The 25,855-nt window shown below is 33.4% G+C and overlaps 3 protein-coding genes across 5 annotated transcripts; 1 reads left to right on the top strand and 2 right to left on the bottom strand.

Moving 5' to 3' along the window:
• The first annotated feature begins 4,925 nt into the window (after window positions 1-4,925).
• Window positions 4,926-6,318, top strand: LOC133312797 (large ribosomal subunit protein eL38z/eL38y-like). Its single transcript, XM_061514067.1, has 3 exons — window positions 4,926-5,008; window positions 5,504-5,687; window positions 6,032-6,318. The coding sequence occupies exons 1-3, from the start codon at window positions 5,006-5,008 to the stop codon at window positions 6,052-6,054; spliced, it is 210 nt and encodes a 69-aa protein (XP_061370051.1). The 5' UTR covers window positions 4,926-5,005; the 3' UTR covers window positions 6,055-6,318.
• A 4,341-nt stretch (window positions 6,319-10,659) lies between these two features.
• LOC133312787 (uncharacterized) lies at window positions 10,660-12,909 on the bottom strand. Of its 3 annotated transcripts, none has more exons than XM_061514056.1 (4): window positions 12,535-12,909; window positions 11,675-11,740; window positions 11,044-11,307; window positions 10,660-10,857 (listed from the first exon to the last, which is right to left on the bottom strand). In XM_061514056.1, exons 1-4 carry the CDS (start codon window positions 12,706-12,708, stop codon window positions 10,807-10,809), a joined length of 555 nt encoding a protein of 184 aa, XP_061370040.1. In that variant the 5' UTR covers window positions 12,709-12,909; the 3' UTR covers window positions 10,660-10,806. The 3 variants fall into 3 exon arrangements, with proteins under 3 accessions (XP_061370040.1, XP_061370038.1, XP_061370039.1); XM_061514055.1 differs by having other exon boundaries at window positions 10,722-10,857; window positions 10,934-11,307; XM_061514054.1 differs by having other exon boundaries at window positions 10,663-11,307.
• A 1,883-nt stretch (window positions 12,910-14,792) lies between these two features.
• LOC133312790 (putative hydrolase C777.06c) lies at window positions 14,793-21,759 on the bottom strand. Its single transcript, XM_061514060.1, has 10 exons — window positions 21,489-21,759; window positions 21,153-21,288; window positions 19,290-19,417; window positions 18,075-18,222; window positions 17,883-17,988; window positions 17,028-17,086; window positions 16,142-16,177; window positions 15,949-16,058; window positions 15,692-15,758; window positions 14,793-15,023 (listed from the first exon to the last, which is right to left on the bottom strand). The coding sequence occupies exons 1-9, from the start codon at window positions 21,680-21,682 to the stop codon at window positions 15,701-15,703; spliced, it is 975 nt and encodes a 324-aa protein (XP_061370044.1). The 5' UTR covers window positions 21,683-21,759; the 3' UTR covers window positions 14,793-15,023; window positions 15,692-15,700.
• Between the last annotated feature and the right edge of the window lie 4,096 nt (window positions 21,760-25,855).

The following is a 25,855-nucleotide window of genomic DNA, read 5'->3' as shown; positions in this document are numbered from 1 at the left end:
AAAATTTCTTATGCGGAACTTTTTTAATCTCGTTTTGGCCAAGTCTTTGTGGTGCATGAATTGACTAGAGAGTAAACTGGATAATGAATGGACGTGATGTTGAACTTGTTGACCTTTAGTGAGTTCTGGTTGAACTGTATGGTAAAATCTATCATGCATGGCTAATAGAAGGACGTAGATGACACTGCATGTGATGTTGGACTTCTTGACCTTGTTGTGTGATGGATAAACCATTAATTGGGAAAAGGAGTATGTGACTCTTTGAACATGATAAGGACATCAAAGCCATGTGATGCGTCTCTCTGATCATACAAGGATGGAAAACAAATCACTATGTCCTTCTACTAATGTTGTAGTGGCCCGCTTTGTCGTCTTCTTTGGTTTTGCCGATGCACCCTTTCCCTTTGGCCGTAATGTTTTTGCTTCACGAATGGCAAAGTGAAAGCTGTACATTTGTCCATTTCGATCTTGTTTAATCATACATGCTTGAAGCTTCCATGTTCCAAATATTTGGAATCTGTAGAGCATCAAAACTCCTTGCCTGCTTTGTCTAAGATGAGGTTTGTTGGGAAGGAAAAAGTTTAGAAACAATGATTGTTTCTTTAATGGATATATATGGCAAGCGTACAAATGACTAGATTTATGATATGATTAACTAAAAGTAAAAGGACAGCAACAATGCTAATTGCAATAAATGGCATTGAACTCAAGGAGCACTCATTTATAAGTTCTCTCCCAATAGTTGAGATTTGATGCCTACAAATTCTAGAGAGTAACAGCTTAGATGTCCGAGGGGGACAGCCGGGAACAAAACTTTAGTGTAATTGATGTACTGAAGTTCAGTAGTTCATTTATCCTAAGATATGTAAGTAGATCATTCCCTCATTAAACTTCAGTGTATTAGCTGCACCGAAGATTTTTTTTGGATACAAGGTAGAGAAGAATGATAAAATAAGCATGCATTTTTTGACACTTTTTTTACGTAGTTGTGTACTATTACATATTTGATTTACTACTCCCTAAAGTGCACCTATTGTTTTGGACGAACCAAATCCTGTTGATAAGTCATTATACAATGAGCAATGTTATTATAGAAAAACAAGTTCCCAATCCCTAAGAATTTTAGAAACTTATATTTATTTAGGTCTCTTCTCGTAATGCAAACCTTTGTATTGTAACTTTTTCATATCCTCCAAAGAATTGGAAATGCAAGTTAAAAAACAAAAGAATGTTGGAGGAGATAACCGAAGTAAGAAATAACAAGGATAAATTATCTGTATTTAATGTTTCTTTTTCTTTTATTTGCTTTTACTTAAGTATCTCTTTGACCCGAATTATATTCCGCTTAAAGAAACGGGGCCTTAAAAGAATGGTTTATACAACAATATTTTAATGAAGGATCTTAAAAGCTTGTCTTTAAGGAAGAAAAAAAATGAACTTCCGGATTATCACAATCTTCTCCTCCACTTTGCTCAACACCCTCGTCATGGGGATCATTTTTGATAAACCTTGTAACTCTATAGAGTTTCTTTGACCTTTTCAACGCCAAATATTCCAGCATATATAAATGGTTTTTCTTACTCCTTACTGGGAAATCCTCAAAGCTGTATAATATTTTTTTCCACATTATCCTTGCATTTTTTTTTTAATTTTCCTTCGGTCCAGGAAGCACTTTTCTGATCTATGCGTTCTTCATACCCTTACTTCAACCATGTCCCGTATAGATCTTGTGAAAGGAAGATAGTTTCAATTTGAGAATTCTAGTAATCATAGAGTTCACCATTGAAAACTGGAATCAGACTTGAAGTATGTGAGACAATTAATAGGTAATTAACAATGAACCAAGACTAATCAATAACAAATTAACAATTAACAAAGAATAAGTTACCCAACCACATAAACAAATCACTTGTATAAATCAATTTTTCGTTTGATAGAAACAAAATTGAGACGTAAACTCCCCAAAACTTGCATATCGAAATCACTCTTTACTATGAAATTGGAAACATAATTGTTGAAATCAAAAGCTTTACACGTATTGGTATTGGCAGATTTGACAGTGAGAACTTACATTCTCATAAGGTGCAGTGTTATAATTCATTTAATCATTTTCGCTTCTAGGTTTTTTTTTTCTCCTTTGAAAACTGTTCCACATTTAAATGAGTGAAAGGAAGAGGATAGAAGAAAGGTCTAATTGTGGTCACCTTTTTAGTTGTGGGCTTGTGGCACTAACTAGCTCCCCACTAGCAAATAGGTGGACAAAGAAGTTGTAGTTGAGTGTAGGTTTGTGCAATTTGTTTTGAGGCATGTTGTGGGGCTGCCTTATTTGTTGGGAGCTTTTTTCTGAGTGTGGAATGGTGACAAGGTAGGGCACTATCTACAATAATAATACCAATAAAAGGGTAGGGCTGACAACCCAACAACCCTAACCCCACCCTTTTATATTTTTAGGTGGGGAGTTATTCTTGATTCTTGAACTTGCATTCTACTTCTTTATCTTTCTTGGGACTGACTCTAGTCTCTGAATTTTGTGTGTGTCACCCACAACATGACCAAAAAGGTTGTAATAACCTCGTTTCGCACGTGCAGGGACCTTATCCTTTCTTGTTTCCCACCGTAGAAATTGGTGCTCCATCAGCACTCGTATGTCATAAAAAGTTTAGGCATGCGCCTCCTTAAGCATCCTGCAAATATTGCAAATATGTATAACTAATGTTTTAATTATCTAAAAAGTTTGGCTTTTTTGGGATGTAAATTTGCTTACGGGGGTGACTACGTAGGTAAATTATTCTTCAGTTATTAGGAAAAGAATGACAAAACAACGAGAAGTTGGCAATGCAATATTGCAAAGCTAGCATAACAAATTTAGCTAATCACGCCTTATGTATGAGAAGTGCTGGTCCTTGTCACAAAATTCATTCGCTTGCTTAAGTAACAATAATTTGTCAAAGAAAGGATTGGCGTTTGCAATGGCTCTAAAAAAGGTGGCTAAAGCATGTTACTTAGGGAATGTCTGGTAATGCACCTTGTTCATCTTATGAGATTGAGGCATTTCAATTTCACTAATAAATTAACTAATTTGATTCGAAGAAAGCGATTGAAGCTATACATCACTGAGAAAATAAAAAATAAAAATATTGGGGTCAATAAAATTATATTTTTGGTCTACCTGGAGTCAATAACTGTAATGAGGCTTATATACCAATGGTACTAATGAGAATAGTCACTTTTCGAGCCCAACGTGGTTACTGGACTCAAAACCATCTAAGTCTTTTACTCGTTTAGTCTTTGAAACCCAATGTTCTTGCTACTCTTGATTATGTGGTCTGAGTTGCAACTTATATGTCTAGGATTACTTTTGGGCATTAGAGGGGCATGTTTTTCATTTTGAAAGGGGTCTTATGTTTCCAAGCAAATTTGGCATTATTGGCTTCAACTTCAAGCTTTCAAGGGATGGCCTGTATTTGATTAATCAACCGAAAAAATAAATATTCACTAGTTGAGTATATGACATAATGACAATGTGTATTCGTAAGAGTGTATGGCTTTGAAAGACTTCAAAGATGTTTAATTTGACCATTATTACTAAGCTGATTCGTAACATATGGGTTTGGTCTAGTTCACGGACATCAGATTTCAAAGATGCATAATTTGTGCACTTGGGTCATCTCATCGACTTGCCTTATAGTTTAGGATTTCACATTAGTCATTATAATGTGAGTTTAGTAGCCCATCAACTGGTTGGAGCAGAAGTTGCGCACTGTTGCTATAAATATTTTTTATTGTGTCTTTCACTCATATATTGTTAAATTATTAAATAAGTTCAATTAGGTAATGTCCTATGTAGAGTGGTAATTCTAGGATTCAAATTCTTGATATAATATAAAAGTACACTAATAATAAATCAAATTTAAATTCCTCCTTAAATTTTAAATTTGTCATGATGGTGAATGGTGATGATAGGAATGTAATTTACTCTGTTCGTTTTGCTTTTCAATATGGAATTGAATTTATTGAACACACCCCCTTACCCCCCCCAGTGAGTGAGAAACTAATTTCGCAAGATATGGACATGAGTCAAAGGTAGCCCCTCATCCACTGATGGATATATGCTTTTTTATGATTCGTGCGAAAATAAAAAAAAAATATTATATTATAAATAAAAATACTTACAATACAATATCAACCCAGTTATATGATTAGATGTGGAGATAAGATTTTTCTTTAATTTTTTTTATTTGAAGGAAGGGATAATTATTAGAATTATTGAACTAATAATTTTATTATTATAAAAATACCATTTTATACATATAATAATAATAATAAATCAAATGCCCTCACTAATCCAATGATATTTTTTTTCTCTACATAAGAGTCCAACCCAAGATCACATGTCTAACTAACCCAAATTCATACTAATCAGGTCAACACATGTTGGTTGAATTTACTATTTCAAATTGGAGTAATAATAAACTTTGACTGAATTATATTTGGTAATTACAAATTCAAGATAAATAAATATTTTTGCTATTGAAATAGAAGAGGTTATACTTACAACTTATTTTCGTTTACAATCCGTTGATTTTCGTCAATCAACAATTATCATTTATTGCGAATTAATAATTAATTAATGAATTTGATTTGTGAAAATAATAACCGTTGATTAGTCGAAATCAACAATTAAGCTATGATTGTAAGAATTTATAAACGAAAATAGATTGTAAATATAACATTTTTCATTCAAATATTAGCAAGAAGTTTTATTTTTCCTTTTATTTTTTCTAAGTAAAAGTTTTCTTAGTCTTTACTGTCAGTTTGGGTTAGAGCAAGCTGGGGCCTGGGAGGAAGGCTATGGGCCCTAACTTGGGTTGGGCTTTTGGGTCAAATTGAGGAACCAGAGAGAGAGTGTGTGTGTGAGAGATCAGGGTTAGGGTTTATAACGTGTCGTACCATTTTCATTACATTCCCTTTCCTTGCGACTCAAACAGCCGTGCCGCTTGGAACAATGGTGATTTCTCATTCCCTTTCTTTTCTCAATTGCCTTTGTTTCTTTGTCTGTTATCGATTCATTGTCTTCTATTGCGTCTCTCTTCTTTGTTTTTAGGATTCACTTATTCTTCTGCGGTACAAATTATCTAAACGAATTTAATTGTTTTTTTTTCTTTCGATTTTCGTTGAAACAATGGTAGTCTTTTAGGAGAATCTATTTATTTGTGTTTCAATTTTCTGTTGAATTATTTGATGCAAAGAAGATGATCGAGGTTAAATTTTACAAATAAGGTAGCGAAAGTGTAACACAGGGAATAATTGATTTGTTTCTGTATAAGAGGAAAACGCTAAAGTTAGATTTACGAATATCTCAGTTATTCTCTAATTTAGGACTTCGGGTTTCAAAGAGAAGAGTGTTTTCAATTTCACACTGATACTCAATTATGCTTTGTTATCTTCATGCCAATTTTGCAATTGTCCTCTGAATATGTGTGTGGTGTTTTTTTGTGTACAGCCTAAGCAAATCCACGAGATTAAGGATTTCCTTCTCACTGCCCGAAGGAAGGATGCGAGGTCGGTGAAAATCAAGAGGAGCAGAGATGTGGTTAAGTTCAAGGTCCGATGCTCCAAGTACCTCTACACACTTTGTGTGTTTGATCCGGAGAAAGCTGATAAATTGAAGCAATCACTTCCTCCAGGTTAGTGATGGATTTTGCATTCTTGGAATTTTACATTTATTGTAGTGTTGCATACCTTCGGTTGACTGTATATATGACAATGATGATATATCCATAACAAATTGCAGAGTATTTGGTTGAGGGGTTTACATAACTTTAGGTGACCAAATTTTGGACTAGAAAATGTTTTTAGAACTATTTTAATTTGATTAAACATTAATAATGGTTATGTACTTTTGTATATGTCTTTAATGTTGTGAAAAATAAACGGAATAATTTATGCTTTGACTCAATTATTTTAGTTTGTTCTATATAGTCTTGGTCATTTTGTGCCCAACAACTTATAATGCTCATGATGTTTGCAGGTTTGAGTGTTCAAGACCTGTAAAACGTACTGGGTGAGAGTCCAAGGAGAAGCATTTCATTCATTCTTCTGATGTTTGTTTCTCTGTAGTTGAAGCCTGGGATTTTTGTGAGTTGATGTTATATTTAGATAATTGCTAGGAGATGGTTATCTCATTTGTTTTGAAAAATGAAACTTGATTTTATGTCTAATGGAATATTTCAGCGTTGTGGAACTATATACGTGAATTCATTTGTCTGTTTTATTTTTTACTTTGCCTTTTTAGCAAGGCTACAATATCAGATACTATGCTTGTGATTGTGACGGTAGAATTGAGCATGCGGTCCTGTGCTCTGCAATTTTTTTGTGATAAACTTTGGGGATGGAGAAGAGGAAGAATTGGATAATAACAATTAATAATTTGACTTATTTAATGAATCAATTTAATAGAGGCAATTAACAAATACGTTCCCATTTAGAGATTGAATCTCTCCTGTAGGTAATGTAGCCATTTATCTGCCAGATTTTTACTTTAATTCCTTACTCAATTTCAAATAGCAATAAGAAAATTTTCGACCATCTATGATACTTGGATACCCAAGTAATCCCTCTATACTTTTGTTGGGCACATATTAGGGGGTTGTGAAATATTCATTCGATCAGCAATCTTCAAATATGTGTGATACATCTATACTCTGCATGAGTTGATTTACCATCTCGAAAGGCCTTGAGAATGTGGAAAGAAGTGAGGAGCTCTGGGAGTTGCTCTACAACTGCGAGATAGATATTTTTGATTGGATTCAAGGATGTTGCTGGCTCATGATTTGGGAAGTTCATAATGGTGTATTGCCATCATGACATTGGAGGACGTGTGAATTCAAAGTAAGCTAAAATTTTCAGGGACTGAAAGTTCAAAACTTCATGTTTGCTGATAAAATTTATATTCCTACAAATTCTTTAGTAGCCTTTTTTCTTGGAGTACATGCTTAGACAGCCAATTTTAATTGTAAGGAATTAAAATGTATTAAAGCGAGAAAAAAATAATGTTTGGGCGTTCTTCATACCCAGCACTCAATGGTAATACCAAATACGAAATATTAATATCCTTTCCTCATCCATGAGCATTATCTGCACTGCATATGTTCCACATGAATTACGCTGAAAACGTGTAAAGATCGTAATATCTATAATCAAGTGCTGAGGGCCTAGACATCAAATCAGTATGAAGATTACGTTAATAGAAAGCTCAACTCAACTGGAAAAAAAACTCAGGTAGGTAAGTAAACATTTCATTTTTTTCTTTAACAATTTGAAGAAAGACACATTTCTGTGACTTGTGACTTGTGACTTGTGATTTGTGAAGATCAACATTTGGTTTATGTAGAAACTCGCACACAGGTGTTTGACAATTACAAGGTTTCACTGATGTATAAAATTAATGCCATCTTTGAATGATCGAAATTTACCAAAGAAGCAATCTTAGTGAGGATCCTTTTTTTGTAATTGGAAGTGGCCACTGTTCATTTTTCCTGTTTGGCGTATGTATTCTGCTTTGGCCGTAGTTCTTAGTATTGGCTGTTCTAAGCTTCAATTGTTAATTGAGAAGTCGCTCTATTTTCTTCTTCTTCTTTGAATGGCAATTAAGATTGCTTTGCTTAGATCAACATATGGAAAATATCTACAGTACTATGGGAGTACTGAAAAGTGAAGAGTCAATGCATCTTTCATTAAATAAGGAAAAAATAATATATTTATCTTTCCCATTTTCCCCACCTTTTATGATTTTTTCCCCCCAAATCCCCACCATTTTCTACTTTTAGTAAAGGAGTATGTGCTAAAAAATATGATATTCCTTTATTCCAATTTTAATTTTGGGCCTTGTGGTGGTACTGTATCTCGTGGTTGAGTTGCAGTTTGTCTTTTCGGTCATGTAAGACAAACTAGGCGACTAGGCCTAGAAAACCAAATAAAGCGGGAGAATAACACTTAAACCGGGGCTTATCTGGTACACAGATAAGATCACAAGACAACCTATTAAGGAGGCAACACACTTCTTTGGTGAGTTGCAAATTGCAATCAAATGAATCACAAGAAAATTGTTTTTACTTATCACAAATGAATCACAACAATCAAATGAACTATAAGATTGTTCATTGTTGTTCCTCTAACAGAGTTTAAGCAGCCAGCCCAATCTCTTGTTATCATTGTTTTTACTTATCTTGCTGTATGTTTTTACTGAAGATTAAGGGGGTGTATTGGATTGAGATTTCAAAGGATTTTAGTGGATTGTTTTTGGACAAAAAAATCCGTTGGTATTCGATTAAGATTTTAATGGATTGAAAAAAAATTACGTGATATTCGATTAGGATTTTAAAGGATTATTTTAGAATCCGTCCAAATCCGTTGGTATTCAATCAGGATTGTAAACAATGGAATCATAATCTCGTGGTATTCAAAAATCCGACGATTTTAATGGATTTTCTATTGGTGAGGATTTCGTGAGACTTTTTAGTGAAAAATATAAATAAGATCCCTCTCTCACAATCTCACCCCAACCCCTAAGATTTCTTGAGATTCTTCTATTGCAGTGTTTTCTTTTTCCTTTGGTAGGTTGACTACTCGAATTTGGGTTCCGCCATGGGAGCTTCGTCAAAACTAAAAAAAAAAAAAAGAGCATATTTTTTTAGCGATTTTCATCACAAAATAACCCAGAAACAAAAAACCAACGAGATTTTAATATAATCTATCTCAAAATAACATATTTTTGAGCCATTTTTGAGAAATTTTGGAAGTTTAAAAAGTGATTTTTCAAGCTATGGGTCGCGATTTTTCTTGTCACAAAAATGTGCTTTTTGTATTAAAAACAACATAAAACAGTGAAAAAATAATAGGAGAACTTTCGTATTATTTTCGGTTTACATCAATGAAACAATATCAATTTAAAGAAAGATTGAAACTTTCATAATATGAACCCTATATTTCGTAATAATACATTCATGAACGAAATTCTTTCACTATAGGAAATGATTTCAAACAATTTTTGTGTCAATAGATAACTAAAAGCTTGTTTCTCAAAAGCCCCAAAGCAATTTAAGGTTTCAATGTACCGATTAAAAAATTTTTAAGAAATTTTCTAAACTTTCATGTAATTAAACTCAAAATTTCAGATTCAAAATTTTCTTAATATTCAATGAAAATATGCATATAATATATGGTTAGAAAATTCCAAAAACTCCAAGGTTTTCAAGATCAATTGCATAAAAATTCTAAACGAAATTTTATCATGAACTTTAGGTTTTATATGCAAATTTAGAATTATTTTTATAATTAAAAAAAATTGGGTATTATAATCATATATGCATAGCTTTGATACCAAATGAAGAAGATGATTTTCAACCTGTTCAATATGTGAAAAGCTGTTGTTTAGTAATTTTAAATGTTTGTTAAAAATTATATTATTGTTTGGGGCATGATATACTTACCACCAAAAAAAATTTACCACCTTTACAATCAACCTAATAACCATTGATTTCCTTCAATCTAACGATTATAATTTATTGGGAATTAATAAATACGACCTAATAATTTTCAATAAATTATAACCGTCAGAATGACGAAAATCAATGGTGATTAAGTTAGTTGTAAATGTTGTAATTTTTTTTTGTGGTAAGTATATCCTTCTCCATTATGTTTTACTGATTGAGAAAATTATATTTGGTTTTACTTTTTTTATTAATTTCATTGTATTTCTTTGTTAATTTTTTAATGGGAAAGATTATACTTACAACCTATTTTTGTCTACAAACTTTTACAACCATATCATAACCGTTGATTTTCGTCAATCAATGGTTATTATTTTTCCAAATCAAACTTATTAATTAATATTTAATTTGCAATGAATGATAACCGTTGATTAACAGAAATCAAAGGTTAAGATATGATTGTAAAATATTGTAAACAAAAATAGGTTGTAAGTATAACCTTTCCCTTTTGTACTGACTCTTGTAATTTTGAACGTTTGTTAAAAATTTATATAATTTTTTAAAATCTTATAAATCCATATTGTCCTTTCAAATCTTATGAATTCTATTAAAATCCTTTAAAATCCAATCCTATGAAATCTTGATTGTAAAAAAAGTCTTTTAAAAAAATCTATAAAGTCCCTTCAATTCTAAAATGTCATTTAAAATCTGTAGAATTTTTTATCTTAAAAAAGTCTTTTAAAATCCTAATACAATACAACCCCCTTTAAGACCATCCAGCCCAAAGCCACATATACATTTCTTTGTCAAAATTGTAGTTGAAGGTCTCATCAAGTGTATGGCTACTTGCTTAATATTTCACTCACAACAGTAGACTATTAGTATATATGACTCCATTTGAGGTGAAGTCAAATAAACTCCAACAAACCAAAGCATAATCTGTGTGTAATTGTTATTAGAGTTATTACCATTTACCATAACATTGTTCTCGTAAGCCTAAAAAATGTGTTCCCCTGGTGGATTTAATTGTACATTTCTCCCGTTAACCTTTTATGTAACATCTTTTGATGGTTTATCTGTAACTTCAATTTGTGAAAATTAAAAATCATTCTAAATGCTAATAGTCTAATTAATTTATCAGGCCAAAGAAAAAGAAAAGAAAGAAAGAAAGATTAGTAGTTATTCTTTCATTGAGTTCTAATATATAAATCGATTTTGTAAAAGTAATATACAACCTTTACAAGAAAATGGGGGATGAAAAACTTAGCAGAAGAGGATGGTTTAAAACTTGGAAATCTTTTAGAGTTGTGTTGTGTCAGTTCTGCATAACCTGGCCTTGTCTGCTCTCATTCCCATTTTCGAACATCTGATGAGGAGAAATATTGTAGTTAAGATTAACTACATTGTCACCAGTAACATAGACTACTCGGAAAATATCATACTTCATGTCGATAGAGAAACGTTCAAGATATGGCATCATCCATTTTCTATGGTCTGAATTGAGAATCCATGAGTAACAAAAATGGAGAGATTTCCACACATGAATGCATACCACTATGGGTTTGCTTTGTCCTTTCAAGCAAAGTCCCGCAGTTATGCCTTCTATTTTGGCAAAACGAGACCTAAAAATTGCTAAGACAGCGTAGCAGAGGTCATTCTGGTCACTACTTGTGGTGACTGCTGAGTTCAGTGATATTATGTCCCCATTAGAGAATTTTGCAGTTGAAGACCCATCTCTTGATTCTCCAGCGTATGCTTCAAGGAAGCTATGTTCAACTAACACAGCCATGCTTGATATGTTGGATAGCATTGATATCTGTAAACAAAAAAATATAAAAAATGAATAAAGGTGAAAAACTGATCAGGGTTTGTTGATTAACGTGTAAGATGAAATAAGAATAAGAATAAGAATTTTGATTAATATTGAAGATATAAAATGCTTAGTAGAAGGAACCATTCTTCCTTTATAAAATGCACACACACACACACACTGAAGATATGACATATAAGTATATATATGACAAAGTTTAGTTCTCATAAAGTATTTAGCAGAATTTCATGTCTTCTTTGTTCTTATAGATGTCCAAGTAATATAGTGTAGCTATCCTGTTGAAGCACTGAAAATCCATTTTAATGATCCAAGAAAGAAAAGAAAGCACACCACTGGTTAGGATCAAACTTACAAGGGTTGATTTCAGCTGCTCTTTTTCCTTACTCGACTGCTTCTGCCATGCTCCATACCATATGATCTGATTACAGGGCACAAATATTCAGCCCAATGTGAACAAAAGAATCTATAAAGAAAGATAGAAAACATCGTTGCATGATATGATATGCCCAGTGAAAAGGAGTTCATACCAAGAAATTAGCACTAACACTGAACATAACATTAACTATGGGACAGATGAAAAAAACTGACACATTTACTGAAATCATGGACATCATTGTTTCACCTCAACTTAACAATCAAAAAATATAGTTAAGGAATACTTAAAAGGGAGGAGTTATATTGACAAACTTTTTTCTTATAAATTTACAAACTACAATAAGTCTGACCAGTCATACTTCAATCAAGAGTGTATGACTGGTCAGACTTAGTGTAGTTTGTAAGTTTGTAAGAAAAAAAGTTTGTCAATATAACCTTTCCCGTACTTAAATCAATAAAATCAGTGTAGTTGTTTTAGAAATTTTGAATTTTGTGCTTCTAGTTTAGGAAATTGATTATTACCCAGAAGCCAAATGGTAAAAATAAATTAAATAATTAATTGAACAGAATTACAGATGTTAAGCTATATATCTATTAATTGATGACAGATTCAACCATTACAGATGGTAGACTACCATGTAACAATGGCATCTGAAGTTGTCATTCACTGAAAGATAGTAAGAAAAAGGTTTCATAAACTATAATCAGCGAAGTTTCAAACAAATTGAATCCAGCAGGAAAAGAAAGAACATATACTTCAGAATTGAGATAATTAAGTTAAGAGAAATCAGCAAAAATGAATTGAAAATTGAAAACTAAAGAAAGCAAAAAACTTACCATATTTCCATGGATGCTCCTAAATATAGAGCTTTGAATACAACCAAGGCTCTCTGTGTTTAAGGAGAACTGTTTGAGACCATGAACAACATTATCTACGATTACAATTGTTGGCTTGAAAACAAAGAAGCTTACGTCCAAATTTTTGTTGTGAAAAGGCACAGAACATGCCATCCTCTAGTTTGTATGTTCCTATTCTTCCTTTCAACTCTTCTCTTCACTAACGATGTTTTTGTTTTTGAGAGTCATCAAATATGAGAAGCAAACCACAAGACACGCATACCAGAAGCTTCCATGAATACTAAGTTTGCTTTCAAGAATGGTTCCAATCTTGACTTTGGTTCTAGAGGAATTCAAGTCGTTGTTTCCTTCTGCTTGGTCTTGTGTTGTTTCTTGTAAACTACTGAGATTCTACAATGAATAAGGCTTGGAAATGTAGACGAAAGACAGTCACGTGCATTGACTGGTTCTACACGTTCACATCTATTTTAACAAAAAGCGATAGAAAATGATGCTAGTTAAATTGGTGCATGCGCAGTTGAGCACGAGAGTATGTATTTGATTCTTTCCAGTATCATATTTGGGAGGTGGGAGTGAGAGAATCCTTCCCAGTATCATATTTGGAAGGGGTTTAAAGCCTTTATCGCGTATTCGCTTTAAACAAGATTGTCTCCCATAAAAGATACATGTGATTTATCAAAAAAATAAATAAAAAAATAGAAAGATATTTTATACCTATGAAATTTCTCCTTGATGGTTGTTATATATTTGAATTACAATTTTTGGAAGTGAAGATGTTAGAATTTGTTTAACTTGACTTAACTTTCATTTTTTTTGAATTAGAACAACTAATATTATTTTTAATCTGGTAGAACAAATATAATATTAGATAAAGCTTATGGGAAAAAAATATCTAATATTACTTTAGACAATTTTATTTAATGTTCATCAAAATGACGTTATTTTGGAGTTGAAAAATTTAAAAATTAGAATGATAAAAACTATTATAACCCTGAAATAAATTAAAATTTTAAATACATCATGATTTCTGCCTCAAAATAATGTTACTTTGGTGAACATTAGACAAAGTTGTCTAAAATAATTTTAGAAAAAACGAATCCAAAACTTATATACCTCATTCTTCTAAAAAAAGAAACTAAGCCTCACTCTTCTATATAAAAAAATGTTCATTTTTTCTGCAGTTAATGCAGATAAGTTATTTGCAGTAAGGTCAATACGACATCGTTTTGGGCGAAAATCATGGTATTTTTATAATTTTAATTTATTTCAGGATTATTATAGTCTTTATAATTATAATTTTCTAATTTTTCAATCTCAAAACGACATCGTTTTGGAAGTAAATGTATATTTTTATGATAAAAAAATGAAAGATAAAAACTTACATAAAATTCTTATTTCTAATAAAACTATAACGTGTATTATTGTAGTCACCTTACTTCTTTTTCAAACTTTTCACAGTCGAGACATAAAAAAATAATGCACATGCAATTTTTATTTTTATTTTTAATTAAAAGACAGAACTAGAAACACCCAAAGAATTTCAACTAAGGATTGTCGTATAATATTTTGACCCATTCAAGGTCTATGATCGACTTTCGATACTTATCTTTATGGCTTATATATAAGCTTACCTAAAGAGAACCAATTAAAGCATAGCGGGTCAAACCAAACTTTACCGACGACTAAATTAGATTGGGTGACTGGATTCCAGAAGTGCAACCTACGGCAATGTTCAATTTATGATTTATTTCGCATAGTTCAGAGCATGATATAATCATATTCGGTATGCAGGACAATTTCATGAAATGAAAGATTCCTGTATATAATTACTATTCTGATCAAATTTGCGTACACTATAATTTGTTTTCTGAAAGAAAGCATACTAGGCTCTTCTTATAGCAATTTTTTTTTTTTTTTTGGTTATCAAGTAGTTAAAAAATTTAATTTGAATATTACTCATTAAGAACGTAAAACCGAAAAGAAAAACCCTTTTCCATTGGCGGAAAAAATCCTCCTTTTAAAGTCGCTTACTCTGAAAGAAGACCAGTGCGGGCAAAACTCAATGTTAAGTTGACCATTTATTAATAACTATCACCATATGTTTGAAGAATACGTCCTTCAACCAGCAGATTAGTTGCGTGTAGAGAGCGACTCACTGTGACTGCAAAAGAAATTAAGGATATGGTGGGTTTTCTATACTCTTTAAACTCATTGACATCCAATTTGTTTTCCAGCATCAAGGAGTCCATTGTCAAATTGTCTAATACAGCTTTCAGGAGTTTCGTTAGAAAAATCGAGATTTCCATCATAATAAGTTATCCTTGTTATATCCAGAAATGCCACCTGTACCAAAATGTTAGTTCCTTGGACTCTGGTAGAAACTGAGGATGTTCTTTAAAAAATACAAAGGCGTTCTCCAATCTAATTAAGACCAACAGTATGCGGTATATATTGTCACATGCTTTACCCTGCAAGAACATGATAGCACGTATTAAAGATTTAAGAGCAGTAATATATTTGAGAGTCAATATGTCTACTGATATAGGAATCCAAGGAGGGGAGAAGAACCATTACGTGCATGTTTATCAGTATTAAATACATAATCAGTTCCAAAGGTGTGCTTGTTTTAGGAGGCAAAAAGCTTAGAACGAAGGTTACTTCATACTAGTTAGGAACAACAAAAACGGTGGGGTGGGGGGGAAGTGGAAGTGGAGTGCCACTCATTTACCCTCTACCTCATAGATTTATCTACTTCTATAGTGTGAAAGGGATTTCAAAGTGGTTTTCCACTGACCAAGCAACAATGAGTGAAATTTATCTTATCCCACTCAATTTTCACTCCCCGTCCAATTTTCTACCGATTCACCATCCATCATCCATAAATTAACACACCCTGAATGTCATTCACTTCACAATTTATTAATGAAAATTCTACAAAATAGGGAAAAAAAAAGAAAACAAAAAAGGTAATAGTATTCCAGCAATGTGAGCATTTAGCAGGCAAATCCATCCCAAGATGGATGAGACATCAAACACAAAATGCATGCCACTGATCATACTGAAAAATTCATATCCTAATTCTCCATGTACCGCTCTTGATGAGAAAAAATGGAGACTCAGTTCCACAAGGCATTACCTTTCTTTACTATAAGTTTATGGGGACTCTCAAACCATCACGAGCAAGCTGCACCGGAATTCCTTCCCTAAGCACAATAATAGAAGAATCAACTCTGGCAATTTTAAAAATCCACAACATACCTCATAGTACAAAGATATATAGTTGAATTACATTCACACGGCCCTATATTCCTATCGAATTGTCAGGTCAATTATTACTAAATGTATTTGCATCAGTTAAGATTTGACTTCTTTAAAAATGGATAAGACATGTACCTTCTGGACCACTCTGTCAAAAACTCATTGTCCTTTTGGTGATCAAACTCGTGAGTCATTCCAATCAGTAGGGTTTGCTTTGGACACAACCTCTTCACAGTTTCAAGAGTCTGTAGAATTACCAATTAGTAACAACATTTCACAATCAGGGCAATATGAAGTGTAAACATCATCTGTAAAATGAAAAACAAACCTGTGGAAAACAAAGGTGAACATTATGTGTTCCAGTCTGCGATAATAAGAAGGAAAAAGGAAACATTTATAACTGAGAAAGAAAAACAAAAGAAAAAGAAAACTAAATCACGGAATTGAGAACATGTATCACGACATTATCACCAAAAAAGTATAATAAAAGGCAGTAATCCAAATGATCAACAATGCTACTTGAAGCACAATACAATGAGACTAAAGTTTAATTGTTACATTCGTAAATATTTATGTTAAAATTAAAAGAAAACAGGAATGAAAGGAAACATTAGTGTTTTATTATTTTAAAGTTGAAGATATGCTCAAGTTCCTGAGACTTTTAAAGCATTTAGGTGCAGTACATGTGCACCGAGTATTCATATTATTGGCCTTCTTTGATGAAGTTATTAAACTTGTAACAAAGAAGTGATATCTGTCATGTATAAACAAAATAAAATAAATGAAAAAAAATTACTCCTGCAAAGAGACAATAATATTCCACAAAACAAATTAACAAAAGATTGGATCAGATCAAGCCGTAATAAACAACAGTTAAGTAAAAAACACTGTATAACACTGCAAGTAGGCAAATTCTCTCCCCAGGAGAGAGTGACATTATGTTAGAATCTAGAACCTGACTAACAAGAAATGATGCAGCATATCAGAAATGAAGCATGTTGAGTGACAAGAAATCAACTAAAAATTTCTAGATGAGATACTTCTGTCTGTTGAGTGCACATGCACTAATGCCCATTGTGCATGGAGAGATCCTTTGGTGCCATATTATGTACATTATACAAATTCAGTAGCTGAATGTAACTGACATATATATCTGGAAAATACAACATTTTTATCATATTTATACCCACAACAATTGAAAATGGAATACTGACCCTATACAATGAATCCAATATAAGAAGATCCAACTGTCCAGCTCCACTTTTCGAAATGACTGTAAAATGAAAATTTATTGCTAGAAGTTAGATGTCAAAAATCATACAGCTGAGGGTTTTCTTATTAGGAACAGTGACCAAAATGCCACTGTTCCCCAACTTTTTTACCTAAATGCCACGCCAACAGTATTAATTCCCAGTATGCCATGTGGGCAAATTCGCTACCTGAGGTAGCGAACTTGATTGCAATTATTGCACCTGCATGCCACGCCACATGGCAACATGCAACGAAGTTCGCTGCCCCCCCTAGCGAACTTCGTTGCATATCTACCACGTGTCATCGTGGCAAGTGGAAACGTACAGGTGCAATAATTGCAACCAAGTTCGTTACCCCAAGTAGTGAACTTGGTGTCCATTAGGAACGTGACACGTCAGCAAACTGAGTTCGCTACAGTGTCCAGCGAACTTGCCCACGTGGCATATTGGAAATTAACACTGTTGGCGTGGCATTTAGGGAAAAAAGTTAGGGAACAGTGGCATTTTGGTCACTGTTCCTTCTTATTATGTATAAATGCTTCAAACACAAAACTTGTCATCTAGAACTGAAGATGTTTTTGCAATCTTAAAAGGTATGAGTCCTGTCTAGAGTACAGCAATGATGGCTGTGTACACCACACCTCCTAAGATGACCAATATGTCCTCCTTTTTCAGTTAGGAGATAAGTATGAGAGTCACAATTGATGATAAAACAGATAGATAAATTATCTCTTAGCACACTTATAGTACAACTTTGTGAGAGAGCACTGATGAAGAAATGCATATGTCCAAGCAGGAAGAAACTGCTTTAAAACATACCATATTCTGTACTTGCAGGAATCCGTGAAACATCAGATATATAAGCCACCCTACTTTTCTCACCAAAAAGAAAGCCCAAACAGATATAATCCTCTCCATGCATAACCTACATCCACAATCAAAACAGTGAGATCCCATAATACAAAAGGAAGTATTGCATTCTTATGAGGACAAAGATTGTGGGCAATTAACTGGTAAAGGAATGAATTTTAATCCTGATGCAAAAAATGGTCGATTGCAGTCATCGGCAATAATGTTCCAGGCAATCTGAGCTACCCTTCGTATTTCTTGCCCTTCCTTGCGTTTTTTCTGAACCAAATAAGGGAACTTCTCTGCTATGCTGTTGTAAAGGTTTAAAAAACATGGATTTAACTACTGGACAGAATATTACAGCCAAAAAATCAAATAAAAGGGGCATAATGCTGAGATAGAAGTTACATTGTAATCAAAACAATTTTCCAAGCATACAAACATCCAAATTCAATGGTGGGGAAGTGCATACAATGCACTGGTTTCATCTCGAAGACTCGTAAAGCTGCAAATGCTGAGCTATTAGATTATTTTGAGAAAGACTAATTTTTTAGGCGTTTATTTAATTGAGTTATTGCATATAATCACACTGTGATAACATAATTTGCATCATGTTTATTGAATATCAATGAGCCGTGTTGAACAGTGGAGTACTTTTTAACTGACTGACTATCATGCTGCCTTTTAGAGTTAATGAGATCTATTTTGTGTTAATTAACCATGCATGCGATGAGAATAGTCTAAAAGGATGTGTAACAAAAAGTTGTGTGTTTATCTATATCTTCTAAAAGAACTATAAGTTTGTCTAGAGTTCAAGTGCAATGTCAGAACTTCTACTTTAAGCATGTAATGCAAAGTATAAATAATAATAGCGGTAGATATGCTCCAATTTGGGATGTTTTCTGAGCCAGTTTATTCACTAAAGGCACAAATTCTTGAAGTCTTGATAGTGTTCGGATATTTGACTAACTAATTTTGCATTTGAGCAAGGAATGATGGTTCAGATACTATTTGATAGTTAGGGTTACTGTGTACAGACTTATTGAATCTTAAGGTAGTGTTTAGCGTGCGAACAGAACGGAATGGAACAGTCTTGTTTTATTCTGTTTGGTTCCACCCTTTTTAGTGGAATCAAAATGTACTACATTTTAACCTTATATCCTATTCTTTTCTATTTTTGCAATGCACCAAGCATAGAATAGAACCCATATATTATGTTATGTCCTGTTTTGGCAAGTCTATCAAATGCAACCTAAGGGATGTTTAAGTAGGATTTGAAAATAGAGGGAAGGTGCATGTAATTTAAGCTAAATCAGGGATGTAGTGCTAATTTATCAACAAATAAATTAAATAACAAGCAACGGTTACTAGAGGTACCTATCCATTGAATGCTGACTCAGGTATATGAGGGTGGGATCAATATCATTTGTTGGACTAAAAGGCTGCACAGCACGTATATCATCCAATCCAAGGACTGCATCCGCATGTTCATGAGTTAAAATAATCTGCAATTCAAGCAAGATTTAATTTTTTTTCTCTCAGAATGTGAATTTCATATCAATATAAATTGCAAGGAAATAATACGAAAAAGGAAGAAAAACTAATCTAAAAGCAGAGTTGTAATTAATTCAAGTCCTCAAATTTCCTAGGTTAATAACAATTACCATACTCCTGGGCTAAGATTCATTTATACGTTGTTTTCCCTAAAATGACTTTTACCCTGGAAGAATTTATAATTTTATCTGAACCCTCGGCATTGCTTCTTTGGATAATTTAATGTGTCTTTACAGAATGGCACCATAGGTTCAGTTTACACAATGCGCCAATGAAAACTACCGAATTTAAGAGGCTCAGCTCAGGTTACTGACATTCTCACAGTAAGTAAACTAAACTTTGATTCTGATTTTATTAATTAGTGGTGGTAAAATTCATTATTTCGACTGCTCACCTTACCAGTTATATTACCTACACAGGAATGGAAACATTACTGAGCTTTTCCTTGCCTAAGAAATATTTTGATGCTTTCACCATGGCCCTGCCCTCTCTCTTCATGGCATACACTAGATATCTCTAACAGCATATATCTGAAATGAAATATCCCTTAAAAAATTCAGGTGCTCTGAGATAGGCAAACTCTTTTAAAGCACCTCTCTCCAATGAATATTAAATACTAAATTTTTGATATAATAACTAAATTTTTATAGACATACTAGAAACAATAAGACCCTGATTTTTATCCTGCATGGTAATAAACCTTCATTTTTTAACTTGCTGGGCTCATCTGACAGACGCCCACTAATATTGAGAAACATAAGTATGCAGTAATAATAATATTATTTCTAGGGTATCATTTAAAATCTCCTTTCCCGCTGTTACAAATAGCTACAGAAGACAGATTATAAAATAAGGAAGCTAAAGTACAAAGAGAGCTCTTGATACTCAGACTAGTATGTTACCCTAGGTTGGGCATTTTTATATCAGTTATTTTAGAGAAACACCAACAGGGACAACTGTTCAAAACATCCACAACATTGCTCAAGAAAGGACATTGTGGATAGCCCAGAAGCCAAATTTTCAGTTAAGTTAGTTTGGAATAAAGGTGTTGTTGATGTTGAGGAATCTAAGGAGACCGTGCACCATTTAACAAATTTTCTCATTCAAAAATGAAAAATTTCCATTACAAAAATATCTCTGATAGCTCAGGAGATCAGAGCTAAGAAATAAATCATTTCATATTTTCAATAACAAAAGCATTCGGGAGAACATTTTTCCAGAGGAAGCAAGCCATTCCTTGGCTTTGCTTTAGTTATGAGACAAAAGCCTCTTTAAGATACAATGGATAAACAATAGCAAAAGAACTGCAGTTGTTTGTTAGATAGGCCAAGATCCCACATTAAACTTATTGCAAGTATGCAGCAAGAGCAGGGTAAGAATACAGCCAAGACATCTGGAAGAGTAATGCCTAGGTATGAAATGCAACAGAAGCAAAGACAAAGAATTTGTTTTTTATTGCAATTTATGTAATCATCAAAAGATTAAGGAGAAAATGAGAGCAAACTTCAAAGCTATTAAAAGATATCTAAGTCACATCTCAACATTGCACTCTACAATGAAGACATTGATTTCACTTATTTTTCTATATCAAGGAACTATCTCTAAATTAGGGTTGAACACCACAAGGCATCAATAGTAAAATTCGCAAATTTAAAAAAAAAAAAAAAGTTGACAGGATTAACTCACAGAATCTATTCTTGGAATCTTATGGGAAAAAAACCATCTAAGTACTGCCTCCCTGAATGTCTTCCCGACATCAATCAATATATAGTTGTGATTACCGTTGCTTTCACAATAATCAATTAGAAGTGAAGTATTACACCTGTAAAGCCATAAAGTGTTAAGATATCTACACACATCATGACACAAAATCAAGAGTAACAACAAAACTATGGACCGTTCAATTTTTCTTTCTTCCCCTTTTGCGAATCGCTCAAATACTGATCTTGAAGCCATTTCTTCTGCTAAGCTGTTGGATGCGTTGTCGGTTACGAAATAATATAAGGCAAAATGAAAGATCACCTGTAATTAGGGTTCTGCTCGGGTGGGAGAGACAATGACTGAACACAGACGGGACAAGGAGGATCCGCGGGCTGGATCAGACACATTACGTTGGGAACCATGCTGGAACAACCTGTCCCTAGAAAGATCAATGCCGATTCCGAAGGAGTGGTTGCGCGGTGGTTTACGTCGTCGGAGCCGTTGGGAGTGGCCATTGCCGTGACGGCGGATCCAAGAGAGAGAGAGAGAGAGAGAGAGAGAGAGAAAATGAAAAACAAAAAAAGAAGGGAAGAAAAAGTGGTCGTTGTGTTGTAGAGAAAGTATATATTCCAAGGGCTTTATTTATAGGCAAACTCGTACCCGCCAAAATCAACGGCTTTCACTGATTGGTCATTTTTCTTCTAACACTTGCGGTGATAATAAATTTTCAAGAGTAATGCCTCTTTTTGTCTCAAAAATACGTATTCACCTTAGTTTTTTATAAAAAAAAATTAGTCCCTTGCTTCAAGTAAAATTTAAAGTGGATTCATTTTAGTCTTTTTGAGTAGGGATATTCATCAACCGATTCAAACTGCCGTGACCGAACCGAAAACCGATAACTGAATAAACTCAAAACCGAAAAATCAAAAACCGAAAAAAAACCGCAAATTTTAATTGGATTGGATCGATTTTTGGATGGGTTGATAAAAATCGATCCAATCCAAACCAATCCAATATATTAATTCCCCTCTATCTACTTGGGTCTTTCCCCAACCATAGCCCAAAAATTTCTAAATCCAAGACCTATTAACCCATAAACTAAACCCAAGAAAAAATCTAGTCACATCTCATTAACAAAATTTCACCTGTGTAAAGCTTCATATTAGTAACACCCCAGTCTAGAACTGGTTTGTTAACATCACGTATGGCATTAGGCGCAGTTACAATCACAACAACTGAATTAAAGTACAGATGAACTTTTTCCTTTTTCCGTTAGTGAACATTTATATTTAGAATCAAATCCGTAATTAAAACAATTCCAATAGTTGTAACCATAACTTAAACTATGTGTAGAACACCTAACGAAATTTTATTTAAACCATACGTTGCTACCCTAGTGTGCCAAGTAGTCCCCTTAGACCAACAAGGCTTATAAACTCATTTTTATTGTTATTAAACACTAAACATCTCCACTCTATGTTTATTTAAGAAATTCCTATACTACTGTTATGATCTTCATCTTCCATTATGTTATATAATTCTTCATTAGCTACGCGTGGGTTCAAACCGCGTTCAAATCAGAGCACCGTAGCTCAAGTTATGAATTTTTGAAGAAAAACTGCTGAATTTCACAGGGATCCCGCGCTGAGAGCGCCAATCCCGCGCTGTGAGCGTCAACCTTGCTGCCATTTTCGCACCTACGGAGCCGACAGCGCCACGGTTCTGGAGATTTCACCATACTTTGATATTTTACCATAACTTGAGCTATACTTATCCGATTGACACAATCTTGGTCTCCTTGGAAAGCTAAGGAAAAGATCTATAACTTCCATTAAGACACAAGGGTCCAAATCTATCATATAGGATATGAAAAATGGACAAAAAGCCATAATATCCTTATATTTATATTAATTCTCAATCCCAAAGGTTTTCTTTCACCTAATAAGCATTATATAACGATTTCAATGCATAATTATTGCCATTTCAAGGCTCACATGATATCAAAAGAGGCTTAATTACATCAATGTGCATCAAAATGATTACATACCAAAGACTTAGAAATAAGAAGTGATCAAAGTCCCACCAGGGCAATACAACATTAATGATCAACTTCTAAGTCCTACTTGCATTCATCTATCACTAATGCATCAAAATATATCAATTATCATCTATCATATGCAAGCTACTCGTGCCCTTTGCCTCCCCCAGTATCATCTCTACTAGCACCTGAAATAGCAGTCCCCAAACGGGGTGAGATAAAACTCAATAAACCCAGGGTTCTTGGAGAATTGCTCCAACCCCAGAGTTCACTTCCTGCATGAAGGGTTAGTATATACATGGCATGAACTACATCATATATCCAGAGGCAATAACAGTAATGATTTAACAACAGCATACTCATGCATTTCAATGGCCACAGAATTAAACAATCAAATCATCACACACGCTTCAGTTGCATCTTAGTCCTTTCCACTAAGCATACAACCTAGCCCCTAGTGCTTGTCCATTGACCCTTTCTCCAATGACACAACAATACTATATGAATGCAAACATACCATAATACTAACATTACCACTCAATCATCCATTCATAAACCATCACTTCCATAAAAGCAATGGTGGAACAACAAGAGGGATTAACCTCTAAGATCCAAAGGTTTACCTCTTAATGCTTCCCCTCCTTTTGCAAGCTTTCTTCTAGCTCACTTATCCACACCAACCTTTCTTGGTATGTCCACTTGGCAATTCCTTCCAATCACCAATACACCCTATTCAAGAGTGTAAAATCAATCAACCAATCTGATTTACAATTTGCTCAATATGCTAGAAAACTCACAAACCCCAAGAATGAATTTTCTAATACATTGAACAATAACCAAATGAAAATCTAAATCTATTTCTACCGTTTATTTATCATCTACAACAAATTTTACAAAGGGCTTAAGCTTAAATCAAACTCGAATTCATACAACCCCAACAACACTATTCATCATCTTCCTCCATCATACAAACTCCATGAAAAACAAAGTTCAAGGGGTAAAAACTCACCACAAATGGTTGCATAACCAAGGGATGTTGGCCTCTTAAGCTCCCATGGAATGAACTACCTTCAAACTCCTCCAATCACCAATGGTTCGAATTTTTGGGAGGAAGAAATCTCCCACCACAATGCTCCTCACTCAAAACCAAGCTAGGATTATGGATGAGAGCAAGATTATGAGTGGTTTAGGCTTTTGAATCACTAAGTTTGGTTAAGAGATGATGGAGCTAGGTTTTTCTTGAAATGAGTTCTCCTCCCTCTCACTCTCTGCCTTTGTCGATGAAAAAGAAGAAGAATAAAGAGAGAAATTGGTGTTTTGACTATTAACATAGGGTGAGTCTTTTAATCGGGTAAAAATTTATCTATCTATTTAACTTCGTTCTCGTTTAAACTTTACCCAAAGGTCTGGAATATTTTTCTAGGAATATTTCCATTTTTACTTTTATATTTTGGGTACTTTTGTCTGCACTCATTTTTTACCCCATAATTTTCAGTGACGGTACCTTTTTACCTCAAAAGTGATCCTAACTAATTTAATTAGGCCTTTTACTTATTTCTACTCACTAATACATGCTAATTTACTTAATTACATGTAATTTGTTATTTAATTAGGTTAGGGATATTATAATATTTCATTGCAAAAAAAAAACTATATGATCGTTTATTGATGCTTTTGTATTTCAATTTTTTTTACAAAGTCAATATATACAAAAGATGTTATTTGCACAATAATTATGAAACAAATTTTAGAATTTTCAAAAAATCGAAAACTGATCCAATCCAAACCGAAAAAAATTGGACCGGATCGGATCGGATTTGAAAAAAAATCCAAACTGAATGGATGATTACATGATCAAACCGAAATGATTGGATCAGATGAGTTTTGCTTCCAAAACCGATCCAATCCAGACCGCGAACACCCCTACTTTTGAGGGATTAATATGGGTCTTTTTTGAATTTGTGAAAGACTATGATTCTAACTAAATGGGCCCACTTTAAATTTCTTAGGGACCTCAGGACTAATTTTTTTTATAAGAGACAAAATTGGAAACCATAATTTTTTTGTTAGGAACCGAAAATGAGGTTTACTCAATTTTCAAAAAGATATTTTATACTCCCATAAGAATTTCTTCTGATCTTAAATTTTGTTCTTTTTTTTTTAAAAAAAAATATGTTTTTTTTTTATCCTTAGATTTGGAAAATAATTTATGATGCATTATAGGTGGAGCTTTCTGAAGAGATTCCATCAAATTTTGGTCAGCCTTTGCGTAAGAGAAATGGGTGTTACAAGCCTTTACACAAGTAGCATGTACATAATTGATTAGTCCAATTGATTATTCAGAAAAAACTCATATAGGATCTATCCTTATGTTTGCAACATGCACCCATCAAGTGTTATCCTGAGAAGGATACACAGCTTCATTAAGTGAATGAAATCTGTCCAGTGACAATTCAAAAAGTTGCTACTCTTAAATTTCTGCACAGTAGATATAATTTCTAGAAAAGAACATATATTACTTTCTTGAGTTTTTCATAAACTAGAATAATTTCACATAGATGGCGTATATAACTTTCGAAAATGATAATCCTTGGGATGGTTTGGTAGTTTGTACTGATATATAGATGGCACCGAATTTTCATAGGAGATA

The sequence above is a fragment of the Gastrolobium bilobum genome, unplaced genomic scaffold (assembly GCF_033153095.1).
Source record: "Gastrolobium bilobum isolate Gb01-03AN ecotype WA unplaced genomic scaffold, APGP_CSIRO_Gbil_v1 utg8540, whole genome shotgun sequence".
Classification (NCBI taxonomy): domain Eukaryota; kingdom Viridiplantae; phylum Streptophyta; class Magnoliopsida; order Fabales; family Fabaceae; genus Gastrolobium; species Gastrolobium bilobum.
The sequence above is the reverse complement of the archived record's forward strand: the minus strand, read 5'-3'. Positions and strand labels throughout refer to the sequence as shown.